Raw genomic sequence first — 19223 nt, 5'->3', positions numbered from 1 at the left:
ATCCAGTCTATATTAGCAGCAGACACAGTACAGTACGGTAGTCCACGGCTGTAGCTATCTCTGTGTCGGCACTCGGCAGTCCATCCATAATTGTATACCACCTACCCGTGGTTTTTTTTTTCTTTCTTCTTTATACATACTACATCTCATTATCAACCAGTCTATATTAGCAGCAGATACAGTACGGTAGTTCACGGCTGTAGCTACCTCTGTGTCGGCACTCGGCAGTCCATCCATAATTGTATACCACCTACCCATGGGTTTTTTTTTCTTTCTTCTTTATACATACTACATCTCATTATCATCCAGTCTATATTAGCAGCAGACACAGTACAGTACGGTAGTCCACGGCTGTAGCTACCTCTGTGTCGGCACTCCATCCATAATTGTATACCACCTACCCGTGGTTTTTTTTTTCTTTCTTCTTTATACATACTACATCTCATTATCATCCAGTCTATATTAGCAGCAGACACAGTACAGTACGGTAGTCCACGGCTGTAGCTACCTCTGTGTCGGCACTCGGCAGTCCATCCATAATTGTATACCACCTACCCGTGGTTTTTTTTTCTTTCTTCTTTATACATACTACATCTCATTATCATCCAGTCTATATTAGCAGCAGACACAGTACAGTACGGTAGTCCACGGCTGTAGCTACCTCTGTGTCGGCACTCGGCAGTCCATCCATAATTGTATACCACCTACCCGTGGTTTTTTTTTTCTTTCTTTATACATACTACATCTCATTATCATCCAGTCTATATTAGCAGCAGACACAGTACAGTACGGTAGTCCACGGCTGTAGCTACCTCTGTGTCGGCACTCGGCAGTCCATCCATAATTGTATACCACCTACCCGTGGTTTTTTCTTTCTTTCTTCTTTATACATACTACATCTCATTATCATCCAGTCTATATTAGCAGCACACACAGTACAGTACGGTAGTCCACGGCTGTAGCTACCTCTGTGTCGGCACTCGGCAGTCCATCCATAATTGTATACCACCTACCCGTGGTTTTTTTTTTCTTTCTTCTTTATACATACTACATCTCATTATCATCCAGTCTATATTAGCAGCAGACACAGTACAGTACGGTAGTCCACGGCTGTAGCTACCTCTGTGTCGGCACTCGGCAGTCCATCCATAATTGTATACCACCTACCCGTGGTTTTTTTTTCTTTCTTCTTTATACATACTACATCTCATTATCAACCAGTCTATATTAGCAGCAGACACAGTACGGTAGTTCACGGCTGTAGCTACCTCTGTGTCGGCACTCGGCAGTCCATCCATAATTGTATACCACCTACCCGTGGGTTTTTTTTTCTTTCTTCTTTATACATACTACATCTCATTATCATCCAGTCTATATTAGCAGCAGACACAGTACAGTACGGTAGTCCACGGCTGTAGCTACCTCTGTGTCGGCACTCGGCAGTCCATCCATAATTGTATACCACCTACCCGTGGTTTTTTTTTTCTTTCTTCTTTATACATACTACATCTCATTATCAACCAGTCTATATTAGCAGCAGACACAGTACGGTAGTTTACGGCTGTAGCTACCTCTGTGTCGGCACTCGGCAGTCCATCCATAATTGTATACTAGTATCCATTCATCTCCATTGTTTACCTGAGGTGCCTTTTAGTTGTGCCTATTAAAATATGGAGAACAAAAATGTTGAGGTTCCAAAATTAGGGAAAGATCAAGATCCACTTCCACCTCGTGCTGAAGCTGCTGCCACTAGTCATGGCCGAGACGATGAAATGCCAGCAACGTCGTCTGCCAAGGCCGATGCCCAATGTCATAGTACAGAGCATGTCAAATCCAAAACACCAAATATCAGTAAAAAAAGGACTCCAAAACCTAAAATAAAATTGTCGGAGGAGAAGCGTAAACTTGCCAATATGCCATTTACCACACGGAGTGGCAAGGAACGGCTGAGGCCCTGGCCTATGTTCATGGCTAGTGGTTCAGCTTCACATGAGGATGGAAGCACTCAGCCTCTCGCTAGAAAACTGAAAAGACTCAAGCTGGCAAAAGCACCGCAAAGAACTGTGCGTTCTTCGAAATCCCAAATCCACAAGGAGAGTCCAATTGTGTCGGTTGCGATGCCTGACCTTCCCAACACTGGACGTGAAGAGCATGCACCTTCCACCATTTGCACGCCCCCTGCAAGTGCTGGAAGGAGCACCCGCAGTCCAGTTCCTGATAGTCAGATTGAAGATGTCAGTGTTGAAGTACACTAGGATGAGGAGGATATGGGTGTTGCTGGCGCTGGGCAGGAAATTGACCAGGAGGATTCTGATGGTGAGGTGGTAGGTTTAAGTCAGGCACCTGGGGAGACACCTGTTGTCCGTGGGAGGAATATGGCCACTGACATGCCTGGTGAAAATACCAAAAAAATCAGCTCTTCGGTGTGGAAGTATTTCAACAGAAATGCGGACAACAGGTGTCAAGCCGTGTGTTGCCTTTGTCAAGCTGTAATAAGTAGGGGTAAGGACGTTAACCACCTCGGAACATCCTCCCTTATACGTCACCTGCAGCGCATTCATAATAAGTCAGTGACAAGTTCAAAAACTTTGGGCGACAGCGGAAGCAGTCCACTGACCAGTAAATCCCTTCCTCTTGTAACCAAGCTCACGCAAACCACCCCACCAACTCCCTCAGTGTCAATTTCCTCCTTCCCCAGGAATGCCAATAGTCCTGCAGGCCATGTCACTGGCAATTCTGATGAGTCCTCTCCTGCCTGGGATTCCTCCGATGCATCCTTGCGTGTAACGCCTACTGCTGCTGGCGCTGCTGTTGTTGCTGCTGGGAGTCGATGGTCATCCCAGAGGGGAAGTCGTAAGCCCACTTGTACTACTTCCAGTAAGCAATTGACTGTTCAACAGTCCTTTGCGAGGAAGATGAAATATCACAGCAGTCATCCTACTGCAAAGCGGATAACTGAGGCCTTGGCATCCTGGGTGGTGAGAAACGTGGTTCCGGTATCCATCATTACTGCAGAGCCAACTAGAGACTTGTTGGAGGTACTGTGTCCCCGGTACCAAATACCATCTAGGTTCCATTTCTCTAGGCAGGCGATACCGAAAATGTACACAGACCTCAGAAAAAGAGTCACCAGTGTCCTAAAAAATGCAGCTGTACCCAATGTCCACTTAACCACGGACATGTGGACAAGTGGAGCAGGGCAGGGTCAGCACTATATGACTGTGACAGCCCACTGGGTAGATGTATGGACTCCCGCCGCAAGAACAGCAGCGGCGGCACCAGTAGCAGCATCTCGCAAACGCCAACTCTTTCCTAGGCAGGCTACGCTTTCTATCACCGGTTTCCAGAATACGCACACAGCTAAAAACCTCTTACGGCAACTGAGGAAGATCATCGCAGAATGGCTTACCCCAATTGGACTCTCCTGTGGATTTGTGGCATCGGACAACGCCAGCAATATTGTGTGTGCATTAAATATGGGCAAATTCCAGCACGTCCCATGTTTTGCACATACCTTGAATTTGGTGGTGCAGAATTATTTAAAAAACGAGAGGGGCGTGCAAGAGATGCTGTCGGTGGCCAGAAGAATTGCGGGACACTTTCGGCGTACAGGCACCACGTACAGAAGACTTGAGCACCACCAAAAACTACTGAACCTGCCCTGCCATCATCTGAAGCAAGAAGTGGTAACGAGGTGGAATTCAACCCTCTATATGCTTCAGAGGTTGGAGGAGCAGCAAAAGGCCATTCAAGCCTATACAATTGAGCACGATATAGGAGGTGGAATGCACCTGTCTCAAGCGCAGTGGAGAATGATTTCAACGTTGTGCAAGGTTCTGATGCCCTTTGAACTTGCCACACGTGAAGTCAGTTCAGACACTGCCAGCCTGAGTCAGGTCATTCCCCTCATCAGGCTTTTGCAGAAGAAGCTGGAGACATTGAAGGAGGAGCTAACACGGAGCGATTCCGCTAGGCATGTGGGACTTGTGGATGGAGCCCTTAATTCGCTTAACAAGGATTCACGGGTGGTCAATCTGTTGAAATCAGAGCACTACATTTTGGCCACCGTGCTCGATCCTAGATTTAAAGCCTACCTTGGATCTCTCTTTCCGGCAGACACAAGTCTGCTGGGGTTGAAAGACCTGCTGGTGAGAAAATTGTCAAGTCAAGCGGAACGCGACCTGTCAACATCTCCTCCTTCACATTCTCCCGCAACTGGGGGTGCGAGGAAAAGGCTCAGAATTCCGAGCCCACCCGCTGGCGGTGATGCAGGGCAGTCTGGAGCGACTGCTGATGCTGACATCTGGTCCGGACTGAAGGACCTGACAACGATTACGGACATGTCGTCTACTGTCACTGCATATGATTCTCTCAACATTGAAAGAATGGTGGAGGATTATATGAGTGACCGCATCCAAGTAGGCACGTCACACAGTCCGTACTTATACTGGCAGGAAAAAGAGGCAATTTGGAGGCCCTTGCACAAACTGGCTTTATTCTACCTAAGTTGCCCTCCCACAAGTGTGTACTCCGAAAGAGTGTTTAGTGCCGCCGCTCACCTTGTCAGCAATCGGCGTACGAGGGTACATCCAGAAAATGTGGAGATGATGATGTTCATTAAAATGAATTATAATCAATTCCTCCGCGGAGACATTGACCAGCAGCAATTGCCTCCACAAAGTACACAGGGAGCTGAGATGGTGGATTCCGGTGGGGACGAATTGATAATCTGTGAGGAGCGGGATGTACACGGTGATATATTGGAGGATGATGACGAGGTGGACATCTTGCCTCTGTAGAGCCAGTTTGTGCAAGGAGAGATTAATTGCTTCTTTTTTGGTGGGGGTCCAAACCAACCCGTCATATCAGTCACAGTCGTGTGGCAGACCCTGTCACTGAAATGATGGGTTGGTTAAAGTGTGCATGTCCTGTTTATACAACATAAGGGTGGGTGGGAGGGCCCAAGGACAATTCCATCTTGCACCTCTTTTTTCTTTAATTTTTCTTTGCGTCATGTGCTGTTTGGGGAGGGTTTTTTGGAAGGGCCATCCTGCGTGACACTGCAGTGCCACTCCTAGATGGGCCCGGTGTTTGTGTCGGCCACTAGGGTCGCTTATCTTACTCACACAGCTACCTCATTGCGCCTCTTTTTTTCTTTGCGTCATGTGCTGTTTGGGGAGGGTTTTTTGGAAGGGCCATCCTGCGTGACACTGCAGTGCCACTCCTAGATGGGCCCGGTGTTTGTGTCGGCCACTAGGGTCGCTTATCTTACTCACACAGCTACCTCATTGCGCCTCTTTTTTTCTTTGCGTCATGTGCTGTTTGGGGAGGGTTTTTTGGAAGGGACATCCTGCGTGACACTGCAGTGACACTCCTAGATGGGCCCAGTGTTTGTGTCGGCCACTAGGGTCGCTTATCTTACTCACACAGCTACCTCATTGCGCCTCTTTTTTTCTTTGCGTCATGTGCTGTTTGGGGAGGGTTTTTTGGAAGGGACATCCTGCGTGACACTGCAGTGACACTCCTAGATGGGCCCGGTGTTTGTGTCGGCCACTAGGGTCGCTTATCTTACTCACACAGCTACCTCATTGCGCCTCTTTTTTTCTTTGCGTCATGTGCTGTTTGGGGAGGGTTTTTTGGAAGGGACATCCTGCGTGACACTGCAGTGCCACTCCTAGATGGGCCAGGTGTTTGTGTCGGCCACTAGGGTCGCTTAGCTTAGTCATCCAGCGACCTCGGTGCAAATTTTAGGACTAAAAATAATATTGTGAGGTGTGAGGTATTCAGAATAGACTGAAAATGAGTGGAAATGATGGTTTTTGAGGTTAACAATACTTTGGGATCAAAATGACCCCCAAATTCTATGATTTAAGCTGTTTTTTAGGTTTTTTGGAAAAAAACACCCGAATCCAAAACACACCCGAATCCGACAAAAAAAATTCGGTTAGGTTTTGCCAAAACGCGGTCGAACCCAAAACACGGCCGCGGAACCGAACCCAAAACCAAAACACAAAACCCGAAAAATTTCCGGCGCTCATCTCTAATACAAACTCCACACAGTTAGGGCCATGGTAAGAATACAACCCAAGACCTCAGTGCTGTGAGGCAGTAATGCTAACCATTACACCATCCTTGCTGCCCACATAGAATATTTTTATAAATAATTAGCAACTTTAAACACTTCCTTTGTATACTTTCATATGGCTGACTTGTTGCTAAAACATTATTTTTTTCAATACAGATTGGGTATCTCATATCCAAAATGTTTGGGACCAGAAGTATTGTGGATATCGGACTTTTCAGATTTTGAAATAATTGCATAACGTATTGAGATATCATGGCAATGAGACCCAAGTCTAAGCACAGAATTAATTTATATGTCATATACACATGGCCTGAAGGTAATTTTAGCCAATATGTTTAATAACTTTGTGCATTAAACAAAGTTTTTGTACATACACACAATTAATTTAATGTTTCATATACACACACACAGCCTGAAGGTCTTTAATACAATATTTTTAATAACTTTGTGTATTAAACATAGTTTGTATACATTGAGCCATCAGAAAACAAAGGTTTCACTATCTCACTCTCACTCGAAAAATTCTGTATTTCGGAATATTCCGTATTTCGGAAATATTTGGATATGGGATACTCAACCTGTATTTCCAAATTATTATTATTAGTGATCATTTATCTGTCATGGTAAAGCATATAATCTATGTTTTGCCAGGAAATGCCCATGGCGCATTTTGACTTAAAGGGACATTAACAAGTTGTGTACTGTAGATATTCATCGGCATGCAGAGCTAAATGTATATATTAGCGTACCCCCCCCATCCTTACACTTTGTATGATACTTTTTTTGACATCACCAGAATAGTGTGTACTGACATTAGCCTATATTTAGTACATCTATTAACACTTATGGCCAACTTTGCATAACGCACAGTTCCATTGACACCCCTGTATGGAACTATGTGTAGGTGATAAAGCCCCATTACAGCCCAGTTACAGTATACCTCTTTAGTCGCAAGTAGTGATACAATTAAAATGCATACAACTCTGCAGTCTGTACTTTGGGCCTAATTCAGACCTGATCACAGCAGCAAATTTGTTCTCTAATGGGCAAAACCATGTGCAGTGCAGGGGGGGGGTCACATATAACGTGTGCAGAGAGCGTTGGATTTGGGTGGGTTATAATGTTTCTGTGCAGGGTAAATGCTGGCTGGCTTTTTACACTGCAATTTAGATTTCAGTTTGTACACACCCCACCCAAATCCAACTCTCTCTGCACATGTGATATCTGCCCCCCTTCCCTACAGTGCCCATGGTTTTGCCCATTAGAGAACAAATTTGCTGCTGCGATCAGGTCTGAATTAGGATCCTTGTGTATACTGTTTTGGAGCATAAGCAGCGTGAAAACAAGCAAGATGTTCTGCAAATGGTCCAATGTCTGTTTAATGTCCTATGTTTCCCATTCTGTCAGGCGACAGAGGAAGAGATATATCCATGTAGCAAGATAAAATGGAGACAGATGAAGCGCTAACCAATCCGCTTCTAACTGCCAATGTATAGGCTGTGTGTGAAAAATGACATGTGCTGCTTGGTTGGTACTTTAGCTCTCTGCACTCTGTCTCAAAGGTTTGATACATCTCCCCCCGAGAATGATGAACAATGGGAGTCATTCTGAGTTGATCGCTTGCTAGCAGTTTTTAGCAGCTGTGCAAACGCATTGTCAGCGCCCACTGGGGAGTGTATTTTTGCTTTGCAGAAGTGCAAACGCCTGTGCAGCCGAGCGCCTGCAAAAACATTTTGTGCAAAACAAGACCAGCCCTAAACTTACTCTTCGTGTGCATTGATTCTAACGTTGGAGGGTTGGCTTTTGACGTCACACACCCGCCCAGCCACGCCTGCGTTTTCTCCGGCACGCCTGCGTTTTTCCAAACACTCCCTTAAAACGGTCAGTTGACACCCAGAAACGCCCTCTTTCTGTCAATCACCTTGCGGCCAGCTGTGCGATTGGAATCGTCGCTAGAACCAGTGCAAAACCACAATGGACTTTGTACCCGTACGACGTGCGTGCGCATTACGGTGCCTACGCATGCGCAGATTAGCATTTTTTCCACTGATCGCTGCGCAGCGAACAACGGCAGCTAGCGATCAACTCGGAATGACCCCCAATAAACAATAATGAGACTTCTCCCCATTCCCTCTCGCTCCCAATATAGGAGTAAATAACCCACAGAGGGGTGTGTAGTTTTTAGCACATGAAAATAAGAAAATAGCTAAACAGATTAGATTGGGCTGCTGTAGAGCTTTCTGTAGAATGTACTGAAAAGATTTCTAAATACATTTAAAGCAAAGAAGTCTTTCTTCTCTGCCAGTATGTCAGCACTTTTACTAATGTACAATCCTGAACTTTTCACCTCTTACAGGAGCCAAAGAGCAGCTGTTTGGTAGGATGGCCCTTTAAATCCGGGAGAAGCCCGGAGAGAAGACGCTGCAGAAGACTTTGGGGAGCGGGGCCGGGCTGTGACATCATCAAGCCCCCACATTGGGAAAAGCCGTGATTTGCGGGTCCGCGGGAAGGGGACGGGGCTAGAATGACGCAATTTGCATCACTTTAACCCCTTCCCCACCCCACGGACTCATGAATACGGGAGATTATCTCCATCCTGCCTGCATCACTAGGGTGCAAGCAGGATGCGGGAGACCTGCCTACTCTTCCGGGGGTGCGGGGGGCTACCCCAAAAACGGGAGCCTCCCGCAGCTTCCGGGAGAGTAGACAAGTATGCATTACATTTCTCTAGAAGAATGAGTCTGATTTCTATACTTGACACTGCCGTTCAAAGATGGGCCCCTGATCAAGGGCCAGTGTGTGTTTTTTTAAAGGGGCAATCATTTACAAGGCATGGTTTAGCCTTGTGAATGATAACCCCTATAAAAAAAAAAAATCGGAGTTCAGCTGGCATCCCACACAGCCGCCAAAATCGGGCTTCATTATATCCTGGCCCATTGTCAACTTGTTTTCTTAGTGCTGAACTGCCATTTCCTATCTGCCTCTATTCTTTTGATTACTCTCTCTCACTCTCTTCACTTGTCTTCCAATGTACTTCCCCCACTTGGGTTTCTCTCTTTATTCCTCACTCTCAGGTGGAAATGTATCAAACCTCCTAAAGAGGACAGGTGGTGAAGTTGCCCATAGTAACCAATCAGATTCTAACTAATATTTTATAGACTGTACTCAAAAAATTATAGCTACTGTAGAATGCTGATTGGTTGCTATGGGCAACTTCTCCACTTGTTTACTTTAGAAGGTTTTATACATTTGCCCCTTATCTTTTCTCTCCTACCCCTAGTTTCTCTCCCATCTTTTTGCTTTTCTCACTCTGTTACTGTTTTTTCCTCCCTCTTCTCTGGCTCTACTCTTTGTTGTACTTGTGACCCTCTCACAAGCACCACACACTACCTCTCTCTGATTGGCTTCTGCCCACAAGACTCTTAGGGGTACATTTACTAAGCAGTGATAAGAGCGGAGAAGTGAGTCACTGGAGAAGTGGCCCTATCAACCAATCAGCAGCTCTCTATCATTTTATAGTATGCAAATTATAGGTGTTACTTCAGTGCTGATTGGTTGCCATGGGCAACTTCTCCACTGGCTCACTTCTCTGCTCTTATCACTGCTTAGTAAATGTCCCCCTTAGTCACAAGGTGGCGGTACATGTACAGTCTTCTGGTATGAGCAGTATCCCCACGTTTAGGTAATTGCTGGTGTTATTTATGTATATTATCAACAGCACATTTATATCCGTTTTTTTAACAATAATGGTGGATTTCTCCCTAATATAAGTATATTCTCTTGTTGATGCACATTTATCCCTTGTAGAGAATGACACAGTTATTACATAAACAACAAATTGAAAGGCCAAATAATACCCAACCTCGGGCGCCATCCAGAATGGAGTTCCTACAGATGTATTCCGACATAGACGAGTATTTGTCAGTTGAGCTGATACACCTGTATTATGTAAACAGAAGTAAAATTTAATGTCAATTTATTTAATACTGTAAGTAAGCTGCTACACTACAGTGTACTGAGATCCTGAGATACAGTAGCAGAACTTCCAGAGATTATGGAGGCATTGAGATCCAGGCAGTTGCGGACTTACATTTTTGGGACCCTAAAGCTTGAACTGTCATGGGGGCCCTTTACAACCAGCAAAAATGGGGCAACATCCAACAAGGTCCAAAGGGCCTTGCTGCCCTTGTATGGACAGTACATGCTACTCAGTGCCAGCAAAATGACCTTAGATTAGAGATGAGCGGGTTCGGTTTCTCTGAAACCGAACCCGCACGAACTTCATGTTTTTTTTACGGGTCCGAGCAGACTCGGATCCTCCCGCCTTGCTCGGTTAACCCGAGCGCGCCCGAACGTCATCATGACGCTGTCGGATTCTCGCGAGACTCGGATTCTATATAAGGAGCCGCGCGTCGCCGCCATTTTCACACGTGCATTGAGATTGATAGGGAGAGGACGTTGCTGGCGTCCTCTCCATTAGAAATTAGATTAGAAGAGAGAGAGAGATTGTGCAGAGTCAGACAGAGTTTACCACAGTGACCAGTGCAGTTGTTGTTAGTTAACTTTTATTTATTTTAATATAATATATCCGTTCTCTGCTATATCCGTTCTCTGCCTGAAAAAAAACGATACACAGCAGCAGCCAGTCACACAGTGTGACTCAGTCTGTGTGCACTCAGCTCAGCCCAGTGTGCTGCACATCAATGTATAAAAGGCAAAGCTTATAATAATTGTGGGGGAGACTGGGGAGCACTGCAGGTTGTTATAGCAGGAGCCCCCAGGAGTACATAATATTATATTAATTTAAAATTAAACAGTGCACACTTTTGCTGCAGGAGTGCCACTGCCAGTGTGACTAGTGGTGACCAGTGCCTGACCACCAGTATAGTAGTATATTGTTGTATGTATTGTATACTATCTCTTTATCAACCAGTCTATATTAGCAGCAGACACAGTACAGTGCGGTAGTTCACGGCTGTGGCTACCTCTGTGTCGGCAGTCGGAACTCGGCAGGCAGTCCGTCCATCCATAATTGTATTACAATATATACCACCTAACCGTGGTATTTTTTTTTCTTTCTTTATACCGTCGTCATAGTGTCATACTAGTTGTTACGAGTATACTACTATCTCTTTATCAACCAGTGTACAGTGCGGTAGTTCACGGCTGTGGCTACCTCTGTGTCGGCAGTCGGCAGGCAGTCCGTCCATCCATAATTGTATTATTATTATAATATATACCACCTAACCGTGGTTTTTTTTTCATTCTTTATACCGTCATAGTGTCATACTAGTTGTTACGAGTATACTACTATCTCTTTATCAACCAGTGTACAGTGCGGTAGTTCACGGCTGTGGCTACCTCTGTGTCGGCAGTCGGAAGGCAGTCCGTCCATCCATAATTGTATTATTATTATAATATATACCACCTAACCGTGGTTTTTTTTTCATTCTTTATACCGTCGTCATAGTGTCATACTAGTTGTTACGAGTATACTACTATCTCTTTATCAACCAGTGTACAGTGCGGTAGTTCACGGCTGTGGCTACCTCTGTGTCGGCAGTCGGCAGGCAGTCCGTCCATCCATAATTGTATTATTATTATAATATATACCACCTAACCGTGGTTTTTTTATACCACCTAACCGTGGCAGTCCGTCCATAATTGTATACTAGTATCCAATCCATCCATCTCCATTGTTTACCTGAGGTGCCTTTTAGTTCTGCCTATAAAATATGGAGAACAAAAAAGTTGAGGTTCCAAAATTAGGGAAAGATCAAGATCCACTTCCACCTCGTGCTGAAGCTGCTGCCACTAGTCATGGCCGAGACGATGAAATGCCAGCAACGTCGTCTGCCAAGGCCGATGCCCAATGTCATAGTACAGAGCATGTCAAATCCAAAACACCAAATATCAGAAAAAAAAGGACTCCAAAACCTAAAATAAAATTGTCGGAGGAGAAGCGTAAACTTGCCAATATGCCATTTACCACACGGAGTGGCAAGGAACGGCTGAGGCCCTGGCCTATGTTCATGGCTAGTGGTTCAGCTTCACATGAGGATGGAAGCACTCAGCCTCTCGCTAGAAAACTGAAAAGACTCAAGCTGGCAAAAGCACCGCAAAGAACTGTGCGTTCTTTGAAATCCCAAATCCACAAGGAGAGTCCAATTGTGTCGTTTGCGATGCCTGACCTTCCCAACACTGGACGTGAAGAGCATGCGCCTTCCACTATTTGCATGCCCCCTGCAAGTGCTGGAAGGAGCACCCGCAGTCCAGTTCCTGATAGTCAGATTGAAGATGTCAGTGTTGAAGTACACCAGGATGAGGAGGATATGGGTGTTGCTGGCGCTGGGGAGGAAATTGACCAGGAGGATTCTGATGGTGAGGTGGTTTGTTTAAGTCAGGCACCCGGGGAGACACCTGTTGTCCGTGGGAGGAATATGGCCGTTGACATGCCAGGTGAAAATACCAAAAAAATCAGCTCTTCGGTGTGGAGGTATTTCACCAGAAATGCGGACAACAGGTGTCAAGCCGTGTGTTCCCTTTGTCAAGCTGTAATAAGTAGGGGTAAGGACGTTAACCACCTCGGAACATCCTCCCTTATACGTCACCTGCAGCGCATTCATAATAAGTCAGTGACAAGTTCAAAAACTTTGGGTGACAGCGGAAGCAGTCCACTGACCAGTAAATCCCTTCCTCTTGTAACCAAGCTCACGCAAACCACCCCACCAACTCCCTCAGTGTCAATTTCCTCCTTCCCCAGGAATGCCAATAGTCCTGCAGGCCATGTCACTGGCAAGTCTGACGAGTCCTCTCCTGCCTGTGATTCCTCCGATGCATCCTTGCGTGTAACGCCTACTGCTGCTGGCGCTGCTGTTGTTGCCGCTGGGAGTCGATGGTCATCCCAGAGGGGAAGTCGTAAGCCCACTTGTACTACTTCCAGTAAGCAATTGACTGTTCAACAGTCCTTTGCGAGGAAGATGAAATATCACAGCAGTCATCCTACTGCAAAGCGGATAACTGAGTCCTTGACAACTATGTTGGTGTTAGACGTGCATCCGGTATCCGCCGTTAGTTCACAGGGAACTAGACAATTTATTGAGGCAGTGTGCCCCCGTTACCAAATACCATCTAGGTTCCACTTCTCTAGGCAGGCGATACCGAGAATGTACACGGACGTCAGAAAAAGACTCACCAGTGTCCTAAAAAATGCAGTTGTACCCAATGTCCACTTAACCACGGACATGTGGACAAGTGGAGCAGGGCAGGGTCAGGACTATATGACTGTGACAGCCCACTGGGTAGATGTATGGACTCCCGCCGCAAGAACAGCAGCGGCGGCACCAGTAGCAGCATCTCGCAAACGCCAACTCTTTCCTAGGCAGGCTACGCTTTGTATCACCGCTTTCCAGAATACGCACACAGCTGAAAACCTCTTACGGCAACTGAGGAAGATCATCGCGGAATGGCTTACCCCAATTGGACTCTCCTGTGGATTTGTGGCATCGGACAACGCCAGCAATATTGTGTGTGCATTAAATATGGGCAAATTCCAGCACGTCCCATGTTTTGCACATACCTTGAATTTGGTGGTGCAGAATTTTTTAAAAAACGACAGGGGCGTGCAAGAGATGCTGTCGGTGGCCAGAAAAATTGCGGGACACTTTCGGCGTACAGGCACCACGTACAGAAGACTGGAGCACCACCAAAAACTACTGAACCTGCCCTGCCATCATCTGAAGCAAGAAGTGGTAACGAGGTGGAATTCAACCCTCTATATGCTTCAGAGGTTGGAGGAGCAGCAAAAGGCCATTCAAGCCTATACAATTGAGCACGATATAGGAGATGGAATGCACCTGTCTCAAGTGCAGTGGAGAATGATTTCAACGTTGTGCAAGGTTCTGATGCCCTTTGAACTTGCCACACGTGAAGTCAGTTCAGACACTGCCAGCCTGAGTCAGGTCATTCCCCTCATCAGGCTTTTGCAGAAGAAGCTGGAGGCATTGAAGAAGGAGCTAACACGGAGCGATTCCGCTAGGCATGTGGGACTTGTGGATGCAGCCCTTAATTCGCTTAACAAGGATTCACGGGTGGTCAATCTGTTGAAATCAGAGCACTACATTTTGGCCACCGTGCTCGATCCTAGATTTAAAGCCTACCTTGGATCTCTCTTTCCGGCAGACACAGGTCTGCTGGGGTTGAAAGACCTGCTGGTGACAAAATTGTCAAGTCAAGCGGAACGCGACCTGTCAACATCTCCTCCTTCACATTCTCCCGCAACTGGGGGTGCGAGGAAAAGGCTCAGAATTCCGAGCCCACCCGCTGGCGGTGATGCAGGGCAGTCTGGAGCGACTGCTGATGCTGACATCTGGTCCGGACTGAAGGACCTGACAACGATTACGGACATGTCGTCTACTGTCACTGCATATGATTCTCTCAACATTGATAGAATGGTGGAGGATTATATGAGTGACCGCATCCAAGTAGGCACGTCACACAGTCCGTACTTATACTGGCAGGAAAAAGAGGCAATTTGGAGGCCCTTGCACAAACTGGCTTTATTCTACCTAAGTTGCCCTCCCACAAGTGTGTACTCCGAAAGAGTGTTTAGTGCCGCCGCTCACCTTGTCAGCAATCGGCGTACGAGGTTACATCCAGAAAATGTGGAGAAGATGATGTTCATTAAAATGAATTATAATCAATTCCTCCGCGGAGACATTGACCAGCAGCAATTGCCTCCACAAAGTACACAGGGAGCTGAGATGGTGGATTCCAGTGGGGACGAATTGATAATCTGTGAGGAGGGGGATGTACACGGTGATATATCGGAGGGTGAAGATGAGGTGGACATCTTGCCTCTGTAGAGCCAGTTTGTGCAAGGAGAGATTAATTGCTTCTTTTTTGGGGGGGGTCCAAACCAACCCGTCATATCAGTCACAGTCGTGTGGCAGACCCTGTCACTGAAATGATGGGTTGGTTAAAGTGTGCATGTCCTGTTTTGTTTATACAACATAAGGGTGGGTGGGAGGGCCCAAGGATAATTCCATCTTGCACCTCTTTTTTCTTTTCTTTTTCTTTGCATCATGTGCTGATTGGGGAGGGTTTTTTGGAAGGGACATCCTGCGTGACACTGCAGTGCCACTCCTAGATGGGCCCGGTGTTTGTGTCGGCCACTAGGGTCGCTTATCTTTCTCACACAGTCAGCTACCTCATTGCGCCTCTTTTTTTCTTTGCGTCATGTGCTGTTTGGGGAGGGTTTTTTGGAAGGGACATCCTGCGTGACACTGCAGTGCCACTCCTAGATGGGCCCGGTGTTTGTGTCGGCCACTAGGGTCGCTTATCTTACTCACACAGCGACCTCAGTGCAAATTTTAGGACTAAAAATAATATTGTGAGGTGTGATGTGTTCAGAATAGGCTGAAAATGAGTGTAAATTATGTTTTTTGAGGTTAATAATACTTTGGGATCAAAATTACCCCCAAATTCTATGATTTAAGCTGTTTTTTAGGGTTTTTTGAAAAAAACACCCGAATCCAAAACACACCCGAATCCGACAAAAAAAATTCGGTGAGGTTTTGCCAAAACGCGGTCGAACCCAAAACACGGCCGCGGAACCGAACCCAAAACCAAAACACAAAACCCGAAAAATTTCAGGCGCTCATCTCTACCTTAGATACCTCCTTGTCCTAGGTCCCTCACCTTTCATTGGTCCCAGCCTCTTTCCTAGGATGGGCCCTCTCAGGCTCCGCCATTCCTGGTAAATGACTCAAAGAAGTTCTGCAGACTGTCGGGAATTGTAGTTTAAAACGGATACACATGTCTCGCTATTTACAGCATGCAGATCACAGAGCTAGACTACAACTCCCAGCAGCTCCCGGGGTACTAAGCGACGCGCATCCCTAATAGCAGCTATGCTGTACTAGAATACATAAAAACAAGAGGTGAAAAAAAAGTTACTTCTGGGCCCCTCCTGGATTAGAGACCCTGAAGCTTAAGCTTCATTAGTTTCACAGTAGATCCACCCATGGTTGCGGGTGCTGGCTGTCAAAGTGGCACTAAGGAGTAGGCCCAACAGCAAGGGGTTATAGGGGACACTGTTGTATTGGACCCCAGAGGGTCCCCTAGAAACATCCATTTATAACCGCTGCTTGTGGTTTACTGCTCACAGCAGTGGCACAGGCAGTGGTTATAGATGGAACAATCTGTAAGGTCCTGGGAGCCACTGTCTGCTGATCTTCAGACACCCACCGATGGCAGGTGCAAGAAATTTTACTTTTTGTTCCTACAGTATTATTAACCTCAATAACATTAAATTACCAGTCAGTTCCAGTAAATTTTGACCACCTCACAGCTCAGAATATTGTTTTCATCCAGTTTACACCAAAGGATGCAGTGATCTGGCTGGTTACTAAGCAACAGAGCAGTGGTACACACACACACACACACACACACACAATGCAATTTATAGCACATCTATGAAACACTGCCACACAGCAGTGGCAGAAATGAAAAGTGGTGCAAGTTGGAATTGTTCTTGGGACCTCTCACCTACCCTTATGATGGATATTAAAAAGGACAATCACACAGTTTAACAAAACAGGGACTGCCACTTTTGTGGCTGAAATGCTTGGTTTGTTTGGGCCCCCACAAAATAGACTACCAATGGGCTTAAGGCAGCTAAGCTAACAGCTCTGCAGTGTCAAAATGTCATCATCACTACCATCCTCACTCTCATCAGTGTGTACATCACCCTCATATAATAAATTCATCCCCACTAGAATCCACCATTACACAAGTCTCTGTAATTTGATGTAATTGCCAGTAAAGTTCTTAATTATAGAATTTGTAAATCATTATGATGAAAATAATATTTTACACATATTGAGGAAGTAGCCACCTACACTGATCACTGTCAAAGTTCCCAGTTGTGCTGAAAACCTTTTCTGAGTACACACTGGAGGGTGGACAGCTTAAGTAATGCAAAGCCAGTTTATACAAGGGTCCAAATGGTCTTTTTTCCTTCCAGAAGGCAAAGGGACTGTGTGACATGCCTATTTGTATTGAGTCATGAAAATAATTCTCCACCATTCTTTAAATGGTGACCATATCAGATGGAGTTATGGTGGAGGTGTACCTAATTTTAGGCAATTCTTTTATACCCAACCAGATGTCAAAATGTTGTGTTCTCCTCCTCTGCATCAGAAATGCTCTGCTGCCTGAGAAACTGAAGGAAGAGATGTTGTTGTGTCATGTACCATTTGAGCTGCCAACTTGCTCACCAGGAGCTCTTTGTATCTCTTAATATCTGGGTCAGTTGGAAAGAAAGACATGACGTGCAACTTAAGCACTTTCACCAAAATGTAGTGATCCAATTTGAAGATATTGTCAACCCTTGAATCCTGGCAAAGCAAATATAGGACTTGATCTACAAGTTCAACATACTTTGTGGAATCACTAAATTTAATGTCCTCCTCCAATTTCTTGAGCAGATTTTCCAAAAGCCTTATTAGGGTAATCACCTGACTCAAGCTAGCAGTGAGTCTGAACTCACTTCACAGGTGGCTACTTCGAAGGGTTTCATCACCTTGCACAAGACAGAAAGTATTCTCCACTGCATTGCAATAAGGTAATCTCCGCCTTCTCTCCCAATTTCATGTCTTGTTGTATAACTGTGGATGGCTTTTTGCTGTTCCTCTATCTGCTGAAGCATATAAAGGGTGGTCTCCTGCATGCTGTTGCTCATTGGCGAAAATGTCCTGAAGTTTTATGGTCCACAGATAGCATTTCCTGCCACCCCGGTCATTTAAAAAAGAAGCCCTGTTCCACCAAGTTGACTGTGTGAGCAAAATATGGGAAATGTTGGAGCTCTCCCAGCTGTAATGCTCTCACAATATTTGTGGCATTAACAGAGATCAGAAATCCTGAGGTAAGTCCAAGTGGGTTAAGTTATTTTATTATGACATTTCTTCATTTTTCTAAAAGGTTGTCAATGGTATGCCTCTTAATGAAGCTTGTCATGTCCCATGATATATGTGTTTCATGTGTTGTCATGTTTTTATTGCAGAGCTCTGCATTTTGTTGAAATTTGTCCCTCCTGATTTCCTGTAGCCAGGTTCTGATGGCATTAGTCCTGCCCTCATCCTGTCCTCAGCTCTGTGTGTGTCTGCCATTTTAGATTCTACCAGCTCTGGTAAATCATCATCTTTTCACCTACTGCTGTTTTGTGCATAACTACAAGAATATCAGCTTGAAATAAACCCTCATCTGGATTCTTCTCACATGTCTCGAAGGTTGAGTTGAAACTATCTGACAAGGTCTCTCGGTGTGAGTACTGGTTAATGTAGACATATACCCAGAGTAACTGTCTGAAGAACACTACACTTACAGCCTAGTTATTGAGTCAGAATAGTGAAAAGATGGTTGATAAAAACTACCAGTAAGCCAGTTGCAGCTTCTGCAGATACAAATACACAACAAGCTTGCCTGTAGTGTAACAGGAAATCAGTGTTTGCAGTTATAGCACAGCTCATTATAGCATAACCAGCTACAAACTTACTCTAGCTTTATTCAGATCCATTTTCCTGTGTACTATCATGGCTGAAGGAAATACAGTTCCGTCTATTGAAGATGAAAAAGCAGAAGTTATGGATCTCAACCTGCAGTCTAAACGTCCTGCAAAGCCTACATGGAAGGTAAAAGAGAATCTTGAAGGTAGGAAACATGAGCTTTCTTCCACTGTTCTAAACTTATGGCAAAAATTGCAAAGTCATATGTCCACCATCTCTCAGCCTATTTGTGATGTGTCACCGCTAGAGGGCGCACTAGGACAGCTTTGCGCAGTATATGAACTTTATAAAGTGTCAAGTAAGGAATATATAAGCATTTTGAAGAAACTCAATAGCCAGGATTCTTTAGAAGAACTGCAAAACTTTAATCGTCTTAATTTGGATCGAGACAGTCTATTGGGTGAAGTTAAGTCTAAGACAGCAGCCAGAATTGCACAATTATTGGAAACATCATCACGCATTTCTGTGTCCACCAGGCGTTCAAAACGATCATCTAAGTCACGAAGCTCAAAATATTCCATGCTCAGCGAACAACTTATAAATGCACGTGCAGAAGCAAAAACTGCTAAAAT

At 45.3% G+C, this 19223-nt stretch overlaps 1 protein-coding gene across 6 annotated transcripts in view; it reads right to left on the bottom strand.

The window, feature by feature from the left end:
- MYO3A (myosin IIIA) overlaps nt 1–19223 on the bottom strand; it is a 527514-nt gene that overhangs the window by 344489 nt on the left and 163802 nt on the right. For all 6 annotated transcript variants that reach the window (XM_063921638.1, XM_063921639.1, XM_063921642.1 and 3 more), the window contains exon 6: nt 9948–10024. In XM_063921638.1, the coding sequence (XP_063777708.1) occupies nt 9948–10024 (77 nt within the window). The remainder of the gene's footprint in view (nt 1–9947; nt 10025–19223) is intronic.

Source organism: Pseudophryne corroboree, chromosome 5, assembly GCF_028390025.1.
Source record: "Pseudophryne corroboree isolate aPseCor3 chromosome 5, aPseCor3.hap2, whole genome shotgun sequence".
Taxonomy (NCBI): domain Eukaryota; kingdom Metazoa; phylum Chordata; class Amphibia; order Anura; family Myobatrachidae; genus Pseudophryne; species Pseudophryne corroboree.
Note: the sequence above shows the minus strand (reverse complement) of the source record. Positions and strands in the feature narration are given on the sequence as shown.